Source organism: Peromyscus californicus, unplaced genomic scaffold (genome assembly GCF_007827085.1).
Source record: "Peromyscus californicus insignis strain IS unplaced genomic scaffold, ASM782708v3 Scaffold_2__1_contigs__length_46816999, whole genome shotgun sequence".
Classification (NCBI taxonomy): domain Eukaryota; kingdom Metazoa; phylum Chordata; class Mammalia; order Rodentia; family Cricetidae; genus Peromyscus; species Peromyscus californicus.
Window position 1 is genome coordinate 11,834,596 of NW_026294540.1, and position 20,550 is coordinate 11,855,145.

Consider the following 20,550-nt stretch of genomic DNA (forward strand, 5'->3'; position numbering starts at 1 on the left):
GAGTGAGACCCTCCGTCCAAAAAATAAATAAATAAACAGCTCAGCCTGGTGGTGCCCACCTTGTTCCCAGAACTCGGGAAGCAGAGGCAGGTGGATCTCAGGGAGTTTCAGGACAGCCAGGGCTACATAGAGAGACTCTGTCTAAAGCAAAGACATGAACGGAGACGGGGGCTAGCGGAGAAAAGGAAAGAGATCAGAAGAAGGGGTGTTGGAAGAGAGTGTAAGTGAGAGTGAACATGATCAATCCCATGTGAAAATGTTAAATTAATATTTGGTCTTGGACGGCCCTCTGTGTCCACATGTGCAGCAGATTAACTGCATCTGAATGTCCTAGCCTAAACATCTCTCTGACGGCTTCAGCCCTGACTGTGTGGAATTTGGATAAAGCCCCAGGGGAGGCGGTGCCCTTCCCTTCTCAGCCCAGCCAGGCTCCAGGCTCTGCCAGGCTGAGGGAAGGAGCGCCCTGTCCCGAGCCAAGGCTGTCACTACTCCCACCCACCCCCTGATGCTACCACCCACCCCCAACCCTTACCTCAGAGCAAGGCTCTCCCTGACAGGAAGCTTGAGCTTCTGGTCCCTGCTGCCTGCCCCTTCCCTCCCTCCCTCTGACTTTGCAGCAGCTGCTCAGATTTGCGGACCCCTGGCCCGATGCCCAGCTTGGACTGGAGCTGACTTTGGAAGAGTCTCCATACTCGCTGAGTTATAACAAGGTGCTCTAGGAGTTTAACTCCAGTTTCTTCTAGTTATTGTTTTTGTTTTTGCTGCTTCATGATAGAAATTAAAAGTCACCCAATTTGTTTTCTTTTTTTTTTTTTTTTTTTTTTTTTTTGCTTGTTCGGTTTTGGTTTTGGTTTTGGTTTGTTTTTCAAGACATGGTTTCTCTGTGTAGTTCTGGCTGTCCTGGAACTCATTATGTAGACCAGGCTGGCCTTGAACTCAGAGATCCGTCTGCCTCTGCCTCCTGAGTGCTGGGTACCACCACCTCCTGGGAACAAATTTGTTTTCTTTTGAGACTGGATCTCACTGTGTAACCCTAGCTGCCCTGAAACTCCCTGTATAAACCAGACTGGCCTCAAACCCACAAAGCTCTGACTTGAATGCTGGGGCTAAAGACATTCACCACCACGCCAGGCTCCAAAATTGTTATTGAATTGAATTCCCTTTTTAAATGTATTTTAGGGACTGGAGAGATTGCTCAGTGGTTAAGAGCACTGGCTGCTCCTCCAGAGGACCCAAGTTCAGTTTCCTGAACCCATATAGCAGCTCAGAGTTGCCTGTGACTCCAGGCCCAGGGGATCCAACACCCTCACATAGACAAATGTGCACATTAAAAAAATACCAAAAAAATTTTAATTAAAAAATTAAATGTATTTTATTCATTAGTGCTTGTGTTGTGTGTAACAAGGATGCTGTTGGTGCGGACTTGGGCATGAATATGGAGGTCAGAGGACATCCTTCATGAATCAGTTCTCTCCTTCACCATGTGGGTCCCCAGGATTGAACCCTGGTCATCAGGCTTGGCAGCAAGCACCTTTACCCTCAGAGCCACCTCACCAGCCCTGGATTATTTTGTATTCTCTAGCAGGGAGTGACTCTGGATCCCTGGCAATGCACCCAGTACCCCACCCTAGACACCCTATCTTCTTCCAGCCGCCTTCTCCAAAAAGCTGGGACAAAGGTATGGTTAGTTAGTTTAGTTATTTTATTTTATTTTTGGTTTTTCGAGACAGGGTTTCTCTGTGAAACAGTCCTGGCTGTCCTGGAACTCTCTCTGTAGACCAGGCTGACCTCGAGCTCACAGAGATCTGCCTCTGCCTCCCGAGTGCTGGGATCAAAGGCGTGCTCCACCACTGCCCGGCCAATTTCACCCATTTCTACATTAAATGTTTTTTTAAGAAATATATTAGCTGGGTGGTGGAGGCAACCAGATTCTGAGTTCAAGGTCTACAAGTCCAGCCTGGTCTACAGAGTGAGTTCCAGGACAGCCGGCCACGGCCACACAGAGAAACCCTGTTTTGAAAAACCAAAAGAAAAAAAGGAAAAGAAAGAAATGTATTCACAGTTATGTGGCCAAACCATTCCTGGAATCTAACTGTAAACATTCTTGTTAGCCCCCAGAGAAACAGCACCACCACCTTCCCCCTTTATCTCCATTAACTTCTGTTTCCCTGGACTTGCCTGGGTATTTCTTGTGAAAAAGAGCAGAAAACCAGCACAACTTTGTGGCTGGATTTATTTGATTTATTATTATTTGTGTGTGTGTGTGTATGTATAAGTATGTATGTATGTGAGTGTGTGTGTATATGTGTGTGAATATATAAGTATGTATGTATGTGTGTGTATATGTATGAGTGTGTGTGTGAGTATATGTGTGTGATTGTGTGTGTGTGTATGCATACATCCATGCCTTTACTCTTCATTACAAAAAAAACAGAACAAGAGCTGCAGACCTTCTTACTGTCTATTTGTGGTTTTGTTTGCTATTGTTATTTTTTTTAATGGTCCCAATCTGTATCCCAGGCTGGCCTCAAGCTCAAGACAGTCTACCTGCCTCAGTCCCCCAAACACTGGGATTCTAGGTGTGAGGTGCCGTGCTCAGACTAAGTAGTTCATGACATCAAGAGATCACATTGTGGCTGGGCGGTGGTGGTGCATCCCTTTAATCCCAGCCCTCGGGAGGCAGAGCCAGGCGGATCTCTGTGAGTTCCAGGCCAGCCTGGGCTACAGAGTGAGTTCCAGGAAAGGCACCAAACCTACACAGAGAAACCCTGTCTCAAAAAAAACCCAAAAGACAGAGACAGAGACAGAGAGACAGAGACAGAGAGAGAGAGATCCCATTGCACTTATCTCTCAGGTGGTAACCTTTGGGTAAGCTAAATTCCTCAGTCTCTCCACCCCTCTCTCTCCTGAGATGCTTCCTTATACAGCCTTCGCTGGCCTGGCACTCACTATGTAGATCAGGCTGAATGTGTAGAGAACCTTCTACCTCTGCCTCCCACGTGCTGGAGTCACAGGTGTGTGCCCCCACACCTTACATGGTGCTGGGGCTCGAACCCGGTTCGTTGCACCTGCTAGACAAACACTGTCCACTGAGCTGCACATGCAGCCTCTTTCCTTTCTGTGCTGGAGGTCACAAGCTCCACGAGGCACCAAGTGCCTGCCCCAGCCCTTCTTTCCTTTCTTCCGTAGTCACGGGGACATCCATGATTGCTGGGGACATGGTTTCGAAACCACTGCTAGAAGCCAGGTTCCTATTGGAGGTGCTAGGCTCTGGAACTTTCCGTGGGTGTAGCCTCGGGCCCTGAAATGCTATATGCACATTATTTTTCCAGTCCTGAAGCGGAGAGCTCAAGATGATGCCAGCTATTGGGGCAAGAGTTAGGGAGAGAGAGAGAGAGAGAGAGAGAGAGAGAGAGAGAGAGAGAGAGAGAATGAATTTCTACTTTTGAAAGCTGCAGAGTTGGTGAGGTGAGGTTAGCTGTGGCTTTTCCTATTTCCCTGATCTCTCTCAGGTTTTCACCCCTATATCTGGCTCCGTATTTTTTATTTAACAAGACCATTTAGAAATTTGTCTACAAGTGAGAGAGAGAGAGAGAGAGAGAGAGAGAGAGAGAGAGAGAGAGAGAGAGAGGATTTTGTGGTGTTTGAGCAGGAAGGAGGGGGTTCAGCTGACATCTGGGGATTCATACATATTCATGAGGAGGACAGGGATTGGACCATCGTCCTCGGAGCATGCTGGGACACTTTCCAGGCTGTCTGGTTACTAGGCAGAGTTCCCAGGCGCTGTGGCTCCACCCCTTCCCCTGACAGCTTCATCCATGGGTGGCTGCACAGAGCCTCCTGGAGTCTGCAGAGGCACACAGCTGGAGATGGCTTAGAATCCCGTGCATCTTAATCTGGGTTTCTTTGTTTGTTTGTTTTGTTGTTGTTTTTTGTTTCTTGTTGTTGTTGTTTTAGAAAACTCAGTTTTCTCTCCTAGCACTACCTAAGAAAGCACACACCCCTGCCCACCACAGTGGCACACTTATGTAATCTCAGCATTTAGGAGGTAGAGGCAGGAGGATCAAGAGTTCAAGGTAATTCTCAGCTACATAGGAACTCAAGACCAGTCTGGGCCACACAAAACCTTACTTTAAAAAAAGAAGCCGGATGTGGTGGCACATACCTTTAATCCCAGCACTCCGGAGGCAGAGGCAGGCGGATCTCTGAGTTCGAGGCCGGCCTGGTCTACAGAGTGAGTTCCAAGGCAGCCAAAGCTGTTACACAGAGAAACTGTGTTTGAAAACTGTGTTACAGCTCTGGGGTTTACCCTACAAAAACAACCAACCAAAAAATTACATGGTGACTTCAACTTAATCCATCACCCAGAAGACAGAGGCAGGGGGATCGTTGCAAGTTCCAGGCTAGCTACAGCTACATAGCGAGAGATACCCTTTCTCAAAAACAAAGAAATAAAAAAATCCCACAGCAAGAGAGCAAACAGTTTACTGGGGGAAAAATTGATCCCAGCACTCGAGAGGCAGAGGCAGGCGGACCTCTATGAGTTTGAGGCCAGCCTGGTCTACAAAGCGAGATCCAGGACAGACATCAAAGCTACACAGAGAAACCCTGTCTCAAAAAAAAAAAAAAAAAAAAAAAAAAAAAGCAGCCAATTCAGTTCAAACATTTGAAAGTACGCAAATTAACACTCATGACTTCAGAAGCATGGAGAGCAGGACATACTTTTCACCACAAAATGGTCAAAGACCTAAATGTTTGAGAAAGGACTGTGTGGACAAGAAAAGCTCACCTTTTACCTGCGTGTGGAGAGAGCACAAATTGGCACCGCCTTGGTGAAGTCTAATAAGGAAATACTTAACCAAACCTTAGATGACGAAACAACTCACATCCCGGCAACTGGGAAGTGAGCCAGGAGGCTTAGGAGTTCGAGGTTTTGGTTTTGTTGTTTTTTGTTTTGTTTTGTTTAAGACAGGGTCTCTACAAAGCCCATAGCTGTGGCTATGTAGACCAGGCTGGACTCAAACTCACAGAGACCTGCCTACCTCTGCCCCGCCCCCCCAGGGCGGGGATGAGAGGTGTGCACTACTATGCCCAGCTTCAAGGTCATTCTTGGTCATGTAGTGAATTGGAAGCCAGCCTGGGCTATGTGAGAAACTGTCAACATAGCAAAAGCAGGTGGATTTGATGACATTTGAACTACACCTAAATAACATGTAAAATGGTTATACACACGAGGCTGGGAATGATGGCGACTGCCTTTTATCCCAGTACTCGGAGGTAGAGGCAGAAGGATCTCTGTGAGTTTGAGGCCCGCCTGATCTACATAGCATGGGCCAGGACAGCCAGGGTTACGCAGTGCGACCTTAACTAACTAACTAAATAAAATAGAAAACGAAAAGAAAAAGAAAAGTTAAAAATGCACTTTACAAAGCCAACTCACAGCTTTAAGTTCAGCACTCTCGGTGGCTAAGGCAGGATTATTGCTGTAAATTTGAGGCCAACCTTGGCTTCACAGTGAGACAGTCTCCGAAATTCCAGAAATAGGCCTGGGAGGTTGGCTAAGTGGGTCAAATGCTCGCAAAGCAAATAAATGCAAGGACCCGACTTTGATCCCTCTAACCCGTGTAGAAAGCCGTGCATAGAGACACAGGCTTGTTATCCCCAGTGCTGGGAGGCAGCGACAAGCAGACCCTTGGGGATCTCTGGCCAGTGAGCCCATGGTCTTGTTGGCCAGAATCGCGTCCCAGTGAGAGACCCTGCCTAAAAATACAGTAAAGAGGGTGCCTGGCGGATAGTCAGGAACGCATACACATGTGCACCCACGATAACATGCTCCTTAACACACCTAAATTCCAAGAAAAAATACAAAAAATGATATACATCTGACCCAAAAAAAAAAAAATCACAACTACTGTCTTTTCTTAAACAAGAAAAATTAAGTCTTTTCTAATCTTGAAAATGGCCGAGGCAATTTCGTCCTCGTGTGCCACCTGGTGGACACAGTTAGAATTGCAACAAACAACCTCGGCTCCTGATTAAGCTAGCAAGGGGATGCAAGCCTCCTTTCTCCTTTTTGGTGAGGAAAATTCACTCCTTAAATATTTGCAGAGCATGACCATAACCACTTTATCTTTATCTTAACTCTTTTCTTTTTTAAGATTTATTTTTTATTATTTTGGGGGCTGGAGAGATGGTTGAGCAATAAACACTGGCTGCCCTTGCAGAGACCAAGGTTTAATTCCCAACACCTACGTGGTGACTCCGGACTGTAACTCCAGCTCCAGAGCATCTGATGCTGTCTTCTGGCAAACACACCACTTTTCTGCTGATTCTGTTAGGGGTGAAAGGTTGGGCAGAGGTAGGTACCAGGAGGTCAAAACCAAAGAGAAAAACTAGGAGAGTCCACTGGGCAAGACACCCAGAGCCACCACATCCAAGTCTTGCATCAGCATCACTTCCTGTACCCCCAGCTTGGGCTGCAGTGGCGCATGCCTTTAATCCCAGCACTCGGGAGGCAGAGCCAGGCAGATCTCTGTGAGTTCGAGGCCAGCCTGGTCTACAGAGCGAGATCCAGGACAAGCACCAAAACTACACAGAGAAACCCTGTCTCAACCCCCCCCCCCAAAAAAAAAGCTGTACCCCCAGCTTGTGATGCCCAGTGCAATGCACCCAGCAACCTCCATGTCCTACAAAGAAGGACTCTCCCAAGAGCAGCTCTGCCCCAAATGAGGTAACTCCTCTGAGCTAAGTGGGGAAGTTGAAGGCACCATTTAATGAGCACCTACTGCATGCCAAACACTTTTCATAATGCCCCTAGTGTCATCTGTGGATGTTCTGGGTTCCCAACAGTAGAACAGACATGGGTGTTTACCATCCTAGGGCGTCCCTTCCGGCCCTGAAATGACTCAGGCCTTTCTTTGAAAGGGTGTAGAAGCTGCCTTCTGCAGGGCAGGTAAGGACAGGCCCACAATTGGCTCCTGGCCTCCCTCTCAGGGTCTGAAGACAAAGGATGGGAATGGGAAAGGCAGGAGGTATGATTCATCCTGCTTAGACCCTAAGCAGACTTTCAGCGTACAAGGACAGGTAGCCGGTAAGGGCTGGAAGCTTCTCTTAGGAGGTCCCTGGTACCTCTAGCCTTGCCAAGTCTGGGGAGCTAGCTACCAGGCTGGTCCCATGCTACACTGAGAACAGAGACAGCTCAGCTCCATCCTTCCTCTCCCTACACCCAAAAGTGGTTTGTTTTTCTGCTCTACACATTCAATTTTTTTTTTTTTAATTTTCTGAGACGAGGTTTCTCTGTAGTCCTAGGCTGTCCTGAACTCACAGAGATCCACCCGCCTCTGCCTCCTGAGTGCTAGGATTAAAAGTGTGGACCACCATACCTGGTATGGATAGTAGGTAGGGTGCTTTGCTTTGTTGGTTGGTTGGTTGGTTTGAGATCAGGTCTCATATAGCCCAGGCTTGCCTTGAACTCTCCATCTTCAAAGGATGGGATTACAGCCAAGCGTCATGGTGCTTGGCTCAGGGGACTTTATCTTTGGGTTATTTGCTTGTTTAAAGACCATTCGACAATCTAGAGCAGGGCTCAGCAAGATTTACTTTAATTAGTGTGTGTGCTTGTGCGTGTGCGTGTGTGTGTGTGTGTGTGTGTGTGTGTGTGTGTGTGTGTGTGTGTGTGTAGGTTCAAAGTCAACTGCAGCTGTCATTATCCATTTATTTGTTGTTATTTTTATTTTATCTGTGTGAATGCTTGCTCGCTTGTATGTCTGCTACCACATGTGTGCTTGGTGACCAGAGAGGCCAGAAGCCAACAGACCCGATGCCGCTCCTGGGTCTCTTGTGTGCTTGTGCATACCCCTGGGCATACACTCATGCACACACACACACATAGCTAATAAAAGCCTTAAAATGAAAACTAGATAAATAGAAGATGAGAGAGCCTCAGTACCAGAGAGATGCTTCAGCAGGCAAGAGCACTGGCTGCTCTTGCAGAGGATCTAAGTCGCCCAACATCCATGTGGGGCAGCTCACAACCACCACCCCAGCTCCAGAGAAAATGCAATGCCTCTAGCCGCCTTGGGCTCTAGTACTCATCTGCACCAACCCACACAGACATATACATATAATTTAAAATAAAAAAAAAATTTTTTTGAGACAGGGTCTTTCTATGTAGTTCTGGCTGTCCAGGAACTTGCTGAATAGACCAGACTGGCCTCTAGCTCACAGACATCTGTCTGCCTCTACCTCCAGAGTGCTGGCATTAAAGATGCACACTGACATCCCCAGCAAGAATGACTTTGGTTTTTCATCAATTTACAAGTAAAAACGCCATTCTTAGCTCAAGGTTTGTACAAGAAGAAGTGTTAAGCTTATTAGGATTTGGCCAACAGGTTGCTCAGCCTTGATCTCGAGCAGAGTGTTTGGGTCACAGACTTCGCTGTGAATCAGGCTGGCACGGTGGGGCAGGTGTGTAGTCCAGTTTCCTGGAAGGTTGAGTGAAGAGGATGGCCTGGACTGCAGAGTAAGTTCAAGGCCAGCCTGGACAATTCAGTGTGGTCCCCTGTCTAAAAATCAAAAGTAAAAAGAGTGCTGGGAATGTGGCTTCGTGGTAGAGCACTCACCCAGCATGCATGAGGTCCAGGTCCAATTTCCCGGAAGCACAAAAGCAAACCAAACCAATCATAACAGAACCCCAAGCTAGTGTGGTGGCACACAACTGTAGTTTAAGAATTGAGGAAGTCGAGGCAGGAGGATCAGGACTTTGAAGCCAGGCTAGGCTACATGAGACCCTGTCTCAAAAATCCAGAACTAGAGGCTGGAGGGCTAGCCCAGCAGGTAAGAGCACTGTTTGCTCCTCTGCAGGACCAGAGTTTGGTTGCCAGCACCCACTCTGTGGCTCAAAACCTGCCGTGACTCAAGTTCCAGGGGATCCAACACACTCTTTTAACCTTTGATAGCACCACACACACACATGTGGTGCACAGGCATACATGTAAGCAAGCACTCATACACATAAAAGAAAAAAAAAATGGCCGGCGGTGGTGGCACACGTCTTTAATCCCAGCACTCAGGAGACAGAGGCAGGCAGATCTCTGAAAAACCAAAAGGAAAAAAAGAAAAAAACAGTAAGTCAAGGCTGTGACTCGATGGGTAGGAGCCTGACGAACAAGCATGAGGACTTGACTTTGATCTTTATGGAAAGGCTGGGTTTAACTTAGTGTGTCTAAAGCCAATGCTTGGGGTGGGATTGTGAGCTGATACGGGGATTGCAGGGGACTGGAGGGACTTGCTGGCTGCCAGCCCAGCTGAAAAAAACGAGTCAGCTCCAAGTTCAGCTGAGAGACCCTGTCTCAAGTGAGTACGGATGGAGAAGGATAGAGTTGGACAGCTGACATCCTCCTCTGGGCTCTTCAGGCACACATGCCCACACACACGCACACACAGATATTTAAAAAATTCTGTGTACTACCCCAGACCTACTGAGTTAAAAAAACCTCCAAGTCAGCGGGCAGTGGTGGTATGTGCCTTTAATTCCAGCACTCAGGAGGCAGAGCCAGGTGGATCTCTGTGAGTTCGAGGCCAGCCTGATCTACAGAGCGAGATCCAGAACTGGCACCAAAACTACACAGAGAAACCCTGTCTTGAAAAACAAAAACAAAAAAAAAAAACAAACCAAAACAAAACAAAAAAACCAAACCTCTGAGCCTAGGGCAAGTCGTGTGTGGTGTGTGGGTGCTGATTCTGGTGTGTATTTCATTTGGATGTAAACTTTTTAAAAACTAAAGCATTTATTTATTTATGTGTATGAGTATTTTGTCTGTCTGTATGTCTGTGCACCACCGGCATGCAGTGCCTAGAGGTCAGAACAGGGCCTCAGATCCATTGGAACTAGAGTTACTAGAGTCACAGACAGTTGTGGTGCTGGGACTTGAACCTGGGTCCTTTTTTTTTTGGTTTTTCTCTTTGTAGCTCTGGCTGTCCTGGAACTCACTCTGTAGATCAGGCTGGCCTCAAACACAGAGATCCTCCTACCTTTGCTTCCTGAGTGCTGGGATTAAAGACGTGTGCCTCTAGTATCTGCTTTTTTCCTATTGTTTCTAAAGGACAGGCAGCAAGATGGCTTAGAAGGTAAAGGTGCTTGTCACCATGCCTGATGTTGCTTGTCACCAACATCCCCATGGTACAGGGAGAGAACTGTTCTTTCACCCTGCCCCCCACATTTGCAGTGGAGTGCCCCCACACATATACACAGACACACACATGAAATAGTCAATCTTAAGCCTTCAAAACTTAAAGTTGACTCAGTAAAACAGTTATACATATGTATAAGATACTATGTATTTTTGTGACACAAGTATACATTGTGTAATGTTTTAAATCCTTACACCAAATCGACTTCAACATGTATCATTTCTTCTCTCTCTCCCTCTCCTTTGAGACAGGGTCTTAGTATGTAGCTAGCCCAGACTGGCTTTGACTCTATCCGCTTTTCCTAGCTTCCTCAGGGCCGGGGTTATAGAGATGTATACACCTTATATACCACTACTCAGTGGCTTTGAAAAAAGCAACCTAGCCGGGCAGTGGTGGCGCACGCCTTTAATCCCAGCACTCGGGAGGCAGAGCCAGGCGGATCTCTGTGAGTTCGAGGCCAGCCTGGGCTACCAAGTGAGTCCCAGGAAAGGCGCAAAGCTACACAGAGAAACCCTGTCTCGAAAAACCAAAAAAAAAAAAAAAAAAAGAAAAAAGCAACCTAGTTTCACTTCTCTGTACAAGTGTCAGGGCAGCCAAGTTGTAACATGCTGCTGGAGAAGAGGCACCATGAATTGTGGGCAAAATTGTTAGTGTAAGGAGGAAGATTTATATGGAATGTCAGCAAACAAAATTGCAGGCAACCACCTGGTAGGGAAACTTTTTTCTTTTTCTTTTTTTCTTTCTTTTTTTCAGACAGGATCTCTACCTAGCCTTAGCTGCCCCGGATCTCGCTCTGTAGACCAGGCTGGCCTCGAACTCACAGAGATCCGCCTGCCTCTGCCTCCCCCCCACCCCCGTGCTGGGGTTAAAAGTGTGCACCTTAAGCTCCTTGTAGTTCTTGACGCCTAAAATGACTTGGTAAATAATTAGCATTCATAACCTTGTGTGGTGTGACTAAATCTGTAAAGAAGAAAGGTAATGATAACGTCTAGCGCATTTTGAATATTAAACTATCTCATTAAAAACAGCTTTCACTAGTGTCTGGACACACACGGGAACTGAGTTCAGGGCAGGGGCTCGTAAACTTTCTGTAGTTTCACTGTTGAGCAAGCTCTCTTTCTCAGTTCTTTCTCAGAACTCCTCCAGGAGTTCCCGGCAGCTCCAGAATCAAAGCCAAGACCAACTGGTTCTTCAAGATGCAGCGTCAATGGAATTAAGTCGCGTTTTCGCTTTCCACGCCTCTCCCTCTCAAGGGGAAAAAAAAAAGCCTTCAACCCCATCAACCGCCCCTGGGGGCCAGATTATTCTACCGGCAAAAATCAAACCACAGCGCCAATTAAAGGGGAGGCGAGCTTCCTTTTCTGCGCAGGCGTACTCCGTCGCAGCGCCCCCTCCGCTATCGCGATACACGGGCGAGATCGACGCTGGCCCTTTAACGGCCCCTTCCCCGGGGGCTGCCAGGCGCGTGCGCACTGCGGTTCTGCGCTTGTCATCATGGCGACGCGGGGCCATGTGCAGGACCCTAACGACCGGCGCCTCCGGCCCATTTACGGTGAGTACCTGGAGCCGGCCTGCTGGCCAGTGCGGCAAGCCGAGGCCTGCCCTGCCCCGGGCGAAGGCCCCGGAGGGCCGCCGGGGGCGCGCGCGGTCTGGGGCGGCGAGGGGGCGGGCCGCGCGGGTCGCTAGGCCGCAGCCTCGGCCTCGCGTAGGCTCCGGCCCGGCGACGCTCGTCCCTGAGGTGGCATCGGCGGGTGCGCGCAGCTGTCAGGACGCGCGGGACGCGCCTTTCCAGCGAGATCAGCGCTACCACTAGGTCGCTTTCATCCAGCCGCTCCCAGGGAGGCCGTGGTCATTCTTGCAGGTGACAACCGGCCCCGGCATGAGGTGGGAGCGCCTTCCTAAGGGGAGATGCTCCAGTCATAGTGGTTCTGTTAACTAGGCTCAGGACCCGGGGTTTGTCTGACTGGGTGTATCGTCTGGTGCACGTGGACAAACTGAGGCCCCGAGAAGGGAAGGGGGCTGATGCAAGGTCACCCAGCTCGAACCCCATCCTCATGCTCCTCGCTGCAGCAACAGCTGCTCTGGGCACACGTGGGAGGCGGGGGGAGGGGGTCGCGGGCCCAGAATAGCGGGGACGAGATGGCAATAGCTGGTGTCGGAGGTGCGGGCCCCGGGCTGCTGGGAGGTTTTTCCTTTCTGCACCGTGTCTGAGGTTTTTCTCTACAGCTTGCCTTCCGCGTGCTTAGTGGGGTCCCCCCTCCCCACGGCGCTCGCCCCAAACCCACAGGCTGGAAGATGGACCTTGATGTCGTCTTCCTAACCCTGGTGGGATGAAAGAATGACGGAATTGAGTCAGAAACACTTTGCAGTAACTGAGCTGGTCTGTTATTGGAAGTGGTTCCTTTTTTTGCGTTGCTTTTTCCTCATTGATGGTTGTATGGTCTTGTCTCAGGTAATGATGGGGAAGGCTCAAGGTCAGTGATTTTTGCTAAAGTAGACCTCTCACGTTTTCAGTGTGGCACTGCGTTTTGGCTTTTTAATTTGTTTTTAGGCTTTTTTTTTTCCTTGGCAGAGTGGTCGCTTGTGTTTCTAGCAAGTTGGTATTTGCCTTTTTTTTCTTTGTCCTTTACCTTTTTTTTTCTTCCTCTCTTTTCCACTATTTTACATCTATGGGTATTTTGCCTTCATAATGTCGGTGCACTTGGTGTGCATTCCTGGTGCCCAAAGAGGGCATTAGGATCTCCTAGAACTGGAGTTACAGACTATTATTGTAAGCCACCTTGTGGGTGCTGGGACTCTTAAGTGGGGTCCTTTGGAAGAGTAGCCAGTGGTCTTAAAAACTGAGCCTTAGCCGGGCGGTGGTGGGGTAGGCCTTTAATCTCAGCACTCGGGAGGCAGAGTCAGGCAGACCTCTGTGAGTTCGAGGCCAACCTGGTCTACAGAATTGAGTTCCAGGACAGGCTCCAAAGCTACACAGAGAAGCCCAGTCTGGAAAAACAAGACAAAACAAAACAAAAAACCCTGAGCCTTCTTTCCAGCTCCTTTTTCTCAATTTTTTTTTTTTTTTTTTTTTAAGAAGATCATACTATGTAGCCCTTGGCTGGCCTGGAACTCACAGAGATCACCTGCTTTCTGCCTCCTCAATGCTGGGATTAAAGACTCACCACCATCACACTGGCTTTGTGTTGTTTTTTGAGACTTTTTTTTTTTTTTTTTTTTTTTTTTTTTTTGCCTAACCTTGACTGTACTGGAACTCGCTCTGTAGACCAGGCTGGTCTTGAACTCAGAGATCTGTCTGCCTCTGCCTCTCAAGTGCTGGGATTAACAGCATGTGCCACCATCACCTGGCTGTTCTTTTTTAAGTCAAGGTTTCACTAAGTAGTCCTGGCTAGCCTGGAACTCCTTACATACACCTTTCAAACTTTCAGCTATACATCTGCCTCCCAGCTGTTGGGATTACAAGCATGTGGCCCTATGCCCAGTGATAATGGTAATAATTTTTTTTTTTTTTTTTTTGAGACAGAGTTTCTCTGTGTAGTTTTGGTGCCTGTCCTGGATCTCACTCTGTAGACCAGGCTGGCTTCGAACTCATAGAGATCCACCTGACTCTGCCTCCTGAGTGCTGGGATTAAAGGCCTGCGCCACCACCGACCAGTGGTCATAATTTTATATATGTGTTTGGTGCATTTTTTTAATTACACTTGTTGAAGAAATATGTTTTGAATGGGTGTGGTGGGTGTGGTCACACAATGGTACTGCGTGCCTGTGGAGTTCAGAGGACACCTTGCAAGAGGGAGTTGGTCCTCTCCTATCATGTGGATTCTGGGATTAAATTCAGGCTGTCACGAGTGGCAGCAAGCACCTTCACCTGCTGAGGCATCTCGCTGGCCCTTAGGTGCTGTGTTATGTGATGGCTTACCTTCACATTACCTGTTTCTAGCGTTGTGGCCCTGTACACTGAATGATAATAAAAGAAGGTTCAGAACAGCCAGTCAGTTATGATAAGGTTCTTAAGTCAGTCAGTATCCTTGTGCTTTACCTGGGCTTTTATCTCATTTAACCTCACAGATTCACACACACACACACACACCTAAACAGCTGGAGAAACAAATTTTATTGTTCTTATGTATTTCTCTAGGGCTAATACTTCCTGAACTTGGGTTTGAACTCCAGATACATTGTCTTTTTTGTTTTTTTCCAGACAGGGTTTCACTGTGTAGCCCTGGCTGCCCTGGAACTCACTCTGCAGACTAGGCTGGCCTCAAACTCACAGACATCCACCTGCCTCTGCCTTCTAAGTGCTGGGATTAAGGGTATGGTCCACCGTGGCCCGGCCCAAGCACACTGTCTAACTCACCACTGTGCTAGAAATTGCATCACTTTGATTTGCTGTAGACCACAGAGGCGAAGGCTAGCAGGAGGAGGCCTCCGATTCCCCATTGCTGCACATTCTTCTGCCTTTGCAGAAGGCAGAAACGTCCCTGTGTAGACCAGGCTAGCCTCTGGCTTGCAGCTGCCCTTCTGCTTCTGGGTAATAGAAAGTAAAACCTAAATTTAGGGTTCATGGTTTGTGAATCACACCCTTACACAGATACCGCCTGCAGACTTCTCCTTTTTCTGAACTTTTACAAAAGACTCAAAACTTAAGAATAATTAGATTCATAACATTGTTCTTGAAGACCAAGGAGAACCCTGTTGGTCTTACATTCAGTTACAATTAATAGTGTTTTGAATTGTTCAATAAAAAACATTATTTCACATTGCCAAACATCAGGATGTATTTATTAACCAGAAGTGACAGGTCATATTCTCAAAGCTGAAGTCTGAATTATGTAGCTTTTGTTCCAGCTAGTGGAGAGAGTAGAGGAGGGTTTCTGAGGGCCTAATACGAAGTGGCAGAGTAAGCCTTGCCGCAGCCTTTAGAGCGCCTGGATTGTATTGTTCAAACACATTGATGCTCCTAAACAACGGCTAATCCTTAAATCCAGGCTGCACTAGCTGACCCATGAGCAAGTTCATCATCGTGGAGCTCAGCCATGGCCTGATGTTCACAGACTGCATTAGCTGAGGGCTGGTCACTGTAGGAACCGAAGGCTGGACAGGTTAGCGGGGTTAGCGGGGTAGGGGGAAGTGTTAGGCTGGGGTTGAACAGGGCCCTCATAGTCCAGACCGGAGCTCCCTAAGTTTCTCATGCTGGCCTCAAACTGGAGACCCTCCTGTCTCAGTCACATGAATGCTTGGATTAAAGGATAGTGCCACCCCATCCTCCTGCCTTCTTGAAATGACCTCTTGCTGGGTAGTTCTCACCGGTCGTCCCTTGGTTTGAGTGGGTGAGCACAGTGCTTTTTACTACTACCATTCCCACTGATGGTGGGGCGGGGCGATGGCCCAGCGGTAATCGCGCTGGCTGCCAAGCTGTTCATCTGAGTTCCGTCCTGGGGACGCTCATGGTGTTAGGAGAAAACCAGTGCTCAAGAGTTGACCTCTGACTTCCATGCACAGCCCCAGCCCGTGAACACACACACACACACACACACACACACACACACACACACACACTCACTCCTTTGTTCTAATCTGTTGTGCGCCCAGTCTTGTCTTCTCTAGGGTCAGGTGTAGCATGATGCCAGCAGTCTCCAGTGACAGTCGCTTCTTTCAGGACGTGGGCTGTCTCCCTTGGATGTCTGGTCAAATCTTAGGGCAGGTGATTCCTCTGCTGTAGCTCTTTAATAAAAACTGGAAGTGCTCAGTCAAGGGTGATAGTTATTCTGAGTCTTTTGTTGGGTAGTTTTTTTTTGGTTTTTCGAGACAGGGTTTCTCTGTAGTTTTGGTGCCTTTCCTGGAACTCACTTGGTAGCCCAGGCTGGCCTCGAACTCACAGAGATCCACCTGCCTCTGCCTCCCAAGTGCTGGGATTAAAGGCGTGCGCCACCACCGCCCGGCTTGTTGGGTAGTTTTAATTGTTTGAGTCTCGGAAGTAACAAGGTATCATTCGGTGTGTGGGGATGTGTGTGAGTGTGTCTACATGTGGAGGCCAGAAGTCAGCCTTCGGTGTCATCCCTCAGGCACCATCTACCTGGCTTTTTTAAACTCTGGGTCTCTTTATGGCTTGGCGCTTGCCAGAGAGTGTAGGCTAGCAGAGACCCTGAGCGACTGTCCTGTCTCTGCCTCTCCAGCACTGGGATCATACATACATGCTACTGTAGTTATCCTCATGATTGGATGATGAACACTTGACCTCCTGAGCTGTATACCAGCCCCTGCTTAGACTTTCTGTAGAAATTCCACTTGGTACAACATCCTTTCTTCTGTAGTAAAAGAATAACTACTTAAAAGCCATGTCTAGATGGGGGATGTAGCTCAGTGATAGTGTCTGACTGGTGTGTGCAGGCCACAGGTTCAGTCTCCAGCACTGGAGCAGGGAGAAAAAAAACAATTCTTGAAGAAGTTCTACGTGGGATAGAGGATAGTAGAATCACAGTCATGAGAGACCTACCTACAAGTGGTTTTTTTTTTTTTTTTTACCATAATGTGTATTACTGCTATAACACACACACACACACACACACACACACACACACACATACACACATATTTTTTTTTTTTGAGAGTATCTCATAAAGCCCAGGGTGACCTAGAACTTGCTGTGTAGCTAAGAATGACCCTGAACTTCCTATCCTCTTGCCTCTCCTGTGTTCTGGGATCACAGACTCTGCCACACATTGCAGTCTTATGAGGTATTGGGGTCCACTGAGCTCCATTGACAGCGCAGACATTTGTTTAGTAGCTGTGTTTGTGCTGAGGGCTCTGAAAAGTGTGGCTTGCCCCGAGATCATGCAGTGTGGGCATCTGGGCTCTTAGGAGCAGGTCTTGAAACAGCCTTGTGGATGTAATGTTCTACTTTGAATGTGGAATGAGGGAAATAGTGATGAAGACCCCTAGGGTATGGCCTGCTTAGGACACAATCAGAAGACTTCTGTGCTGGGATTTAGAGGGGCTAGAGCGGAAGCAGGACCAGAGAGTGGAGGAACAAGGACTTGGCCTTGTAAGCTGTTCCAAGACCAGGAAGCTTGTTTTGGTTTTCCTTTGAGAGGTTTGCCTTTTCATTTATTTTTTGAGACAGTCTTGAAGTCCAGGTTGCTCACAGTCTAACTTTGTAGCCAGGGAAGACCTTCAACACCCAACATTCCTGCCTCTCCCTCCCTGAATGCTGGGGTTGTAGATGGCTGAGCTCTTGTTCTAGTTTAAAAGGCAGTAGAGAACACTGAGGGAGTTAACCATTCATCAGGCTTGTGTTTTAAGAGAGCTCAGAATATTGGGTAGCAAATAGGGTTATGTGGTGATTATATTGTGTACCCTTATAAAATTTGCCAGAAGATCAGAGAAACAAAGGAACAAGCCACTGCCACGTCTTACCTCCAGGACTCCTCAGTCTGAAAAGGTTTCAGTTCCTGTCTCCTCAAGCCTTATATACCTTTCTCCGCCCAGCCATCACTTCCTTCTTAGTGCTGGGATTAAAGGCTGTGTGCTTCCCAAATACTGGTAGCAGAGGCATGAGATCTCAAGTGCGGGGATTAAAGGCGTGTGATTCCCAAGTATTAGGATTAAAGGTGTGCGCCACCACTGCCTGGCATCTATGTTTAGTCTAGTGGCTTGTTCTGTTCTCTGATGTTGAGGCAAATTTTATTAAGGTACACAATCTGTCACCACAGGGTTAGATTTTTTTTCAGGGTTAGTATTTTTGATGTATTACTACTACTACTACTCCTACAACACTACTACAACTACTACTACTACAGGGTTAGTATTTTTAATGTATTACTACTACTGCTGCTGCTGCTGCTGCTGCTACTTTAATTATTATTGAATGTGTTTGAGTGTTTTGCCTGCATGTATGTCTGTGCATCTCATGCACACCTGGACACTGTGGAAGCCAGAAGAGGGTGTCAGATCCCCTGGAGTTCGGCTGGTTGTGAGCTGCCATGTGGGTGAGCAGCCTTATGCACTGAGCATTGCTCCAGCCCCTCTGCTCCCTTTGAAAAGATGGAAAAGCTGTTAGACCTAGTGTGAGTGGATATAGTCCATCAAAGTGGGCAAGGCATGGGGAATGGTTTATAGTGGTTACCATGGGGACAAATGATGAACAGGGCCATGTGGAGATAGACTTTGGACTTGATGACACAGTCTTGTCTTATGGCCCAGGCTGTCATCTTCCTGATAGCTCAGCTATCAGGAAGAACCACCATTCCAGACTGGCATTTTCCTTTTTCCTTCTTTTTTTTTGTTTTTTTTTTTGGGTTTTTTTTGAGACAGGGCTTCTCTGTGTAGCTTTGGAGCCTGTCCTGGAACTCACTCTGTAGACCAGGCTGGCCTCGAACTCACAGAGATTCTCCTGGCTATGCTCGGTGAGGGATCAAAGGTGTGTACCACCACTACTCGGCTTTCTTTCTTTCTTTTTTTTTTTTTTTTTTTTTGAGACAGGATCTCACCCTGTGGCCCTGGCTAGCCTGGAACTTACACTTACTATGTAGACCAGACTGGCTTTGAACTCATGCTGTGGACATGTGTACTCCACCCTTATACAAATAAATACCTAAGTGTAATATTTTTTCCCTTTAATCCCAGTGTTTGGGAGGTAGAGGCAGGTAGACCGCTGCCTGGTGCCTGGTGAACATAGCAAGTTCTACCTAGCCAAGGCTACATAGAGACCATGTCTCTAAAAGAAAGGGAAAAGCAAAAGATAAACAACAAATCAGAAAAAAAAGTTAAAGGTCATCCTTGCCTACATAGTTCTGGCCAAGATGCATGAATCCTATGTCACCCTCCCCCAATAATTATAATCTATATCCTTATTAGTAATGGAAACTTGTATCTCTTGCTGGGAGGAAACAATGAAAACAAATGTCACTAAATTCCTATCTGCACCCTCCTTCTTTAAAAGAAACAGGAAGACACTAGGAAAGAGAGCAGGAAGGTGAGAGAAGGCAAGGTGGGCCAGGCTGGCTGCAGAGAAGCCTTCTTGTGGGTCCCAGTCCTCCCTGGGGTCCTGCTGTGGGTTCTCTAGTCGGTCTGGGAGGACCACACACCCGAAAGAATGCCTGTCCTTGGGCTGGTGCTGCCCTGTGAACCCTGGGAAGCTGCACTGTAATCAGTGCCCTTTCTGTCTGTCTGTCTGTTTTCCTGCAGTCTCAGTTGTCAGACTCCTTTTCCTAAGGGGTACCAGCAGTCCCCAGCCAAACCACAATTACCCTAAATAAGTTTTTAAAAGGTTTACTCACTTAGGATATCATAGTAACTGGCCTCTTTTGTTCAAGGGCTATGTGATTTATATTAAAGACTCAGTAATGTAAGTTGAAAACCAACTTTTTCCCCCCTTTTTTGGTGACAAGGTTTCTCTGTGTAGCCTTGGCTGTCGTGGAACTCACTCTGTAGCCCAGGCTGGCCTCGAACTCACAGAGATCTGCCTGCCTCTGCCTCCCAAGTGCTGGGATTAAAGGAGTGCGCCACCACTACCGGCATCAGACTGATTTTCTTTTCTCATTGTGTTCTTCAGGGCAGACCCTGTTGGCTTTGTAGCCATACTAAAGTTGTGGGTCAGAGGAGGGAGGGTCTCTTAGCCTCACCCCACAGACAGACTTCATCAAGGTGGCTCCTTCTTTACAAATTTTTGTATTTTTTTAAGTGTATTTATGTGTATGTAACGTGTCTGTGTGGGTATATACCCCATGTGTGCAGTGCCCAAAGAGGCCGGAATGGGGCATTAGATGCCCTGGAGCAGAAGTTCAAGGGAATTGTGAGCTGCCATGTTAGTGCAGGAACTGAACTCTGGTCCTGTGTAAAAGCAGTAATCACTCCAGTCCCAGCAGGGGATTTTGGATAAAGGAAGATTTTTTTTTTTTTTTAAAGATTTCCTTTCTTACATGAAGAGAGCCTGAAGGTGACATCATCTTTGTTCCCATTATCCTGTTTCTATCCTGTGAAGCTTCCGCGTGGAAGTTGTAGAACAGCCACTGATAACCGTAGACTCCATCCATACAGTTAGGCCTTTCCGTTTGGGGTTGCCCGTGACTTTCTAATGCAGACTTCTAGTGTTGTAGCTAATGGTTACCGGGAAGAAACCTGATTTACCCGGCTTGGGCCAAATGTCCACCCTGGGGTGGGCTGCAATTCTGTGCTTTAGATATGATGTCACCACGTTCCCAGCCCCAGTGGAGCCCCTTCTCAGAGGCCGGGGCAGATTGGTCTATCGATTCAGAGCCTTGTCCCCTTCAGAGTGAATAGCGAAGTGTCCTTAGTCCTGACCTCAGGTTTGATGTTTATCAAATAATCACCCTAACAGTTCGAGCTCATCAAAGATGA

At 47.6% G+C, this 20,550-nt stretch overlaps 1 protein-coding gene across 2 annotated transcripts in view; it reads left to right on the forward strand.

The window, feature by feature from the left end:
* The first annotated feature begins 11,611 nt into the window (after window positions 1–11,611).
* The window catches only part of Naa25 (N-alpha-acetyltransferase 25, NatB auxiliary subunit), a 56,896-nt gene continuing 47,957 nt past the window's right edge, over window positions 11,612–20,550 (forward strand). The window contains exon 1 of one of the 2 annotated variants that reach the window (XM_052755245.1): window positions 11,612–11,743. In XM_052755245.1, the coding sequence (XP_052611205.1) occupies window positions 11,686–11,743 (58 nt within the window). In that variant the 5' untranslated portion in view covers window positions 11,612–11,685. Of the gene's footprint in view, window positions 11,744–12,056; window positions 12,076–20,550 lie in introns of those variants that run through there. The other variant, XM_052755246.1, reaches the window with a different exon arrangement.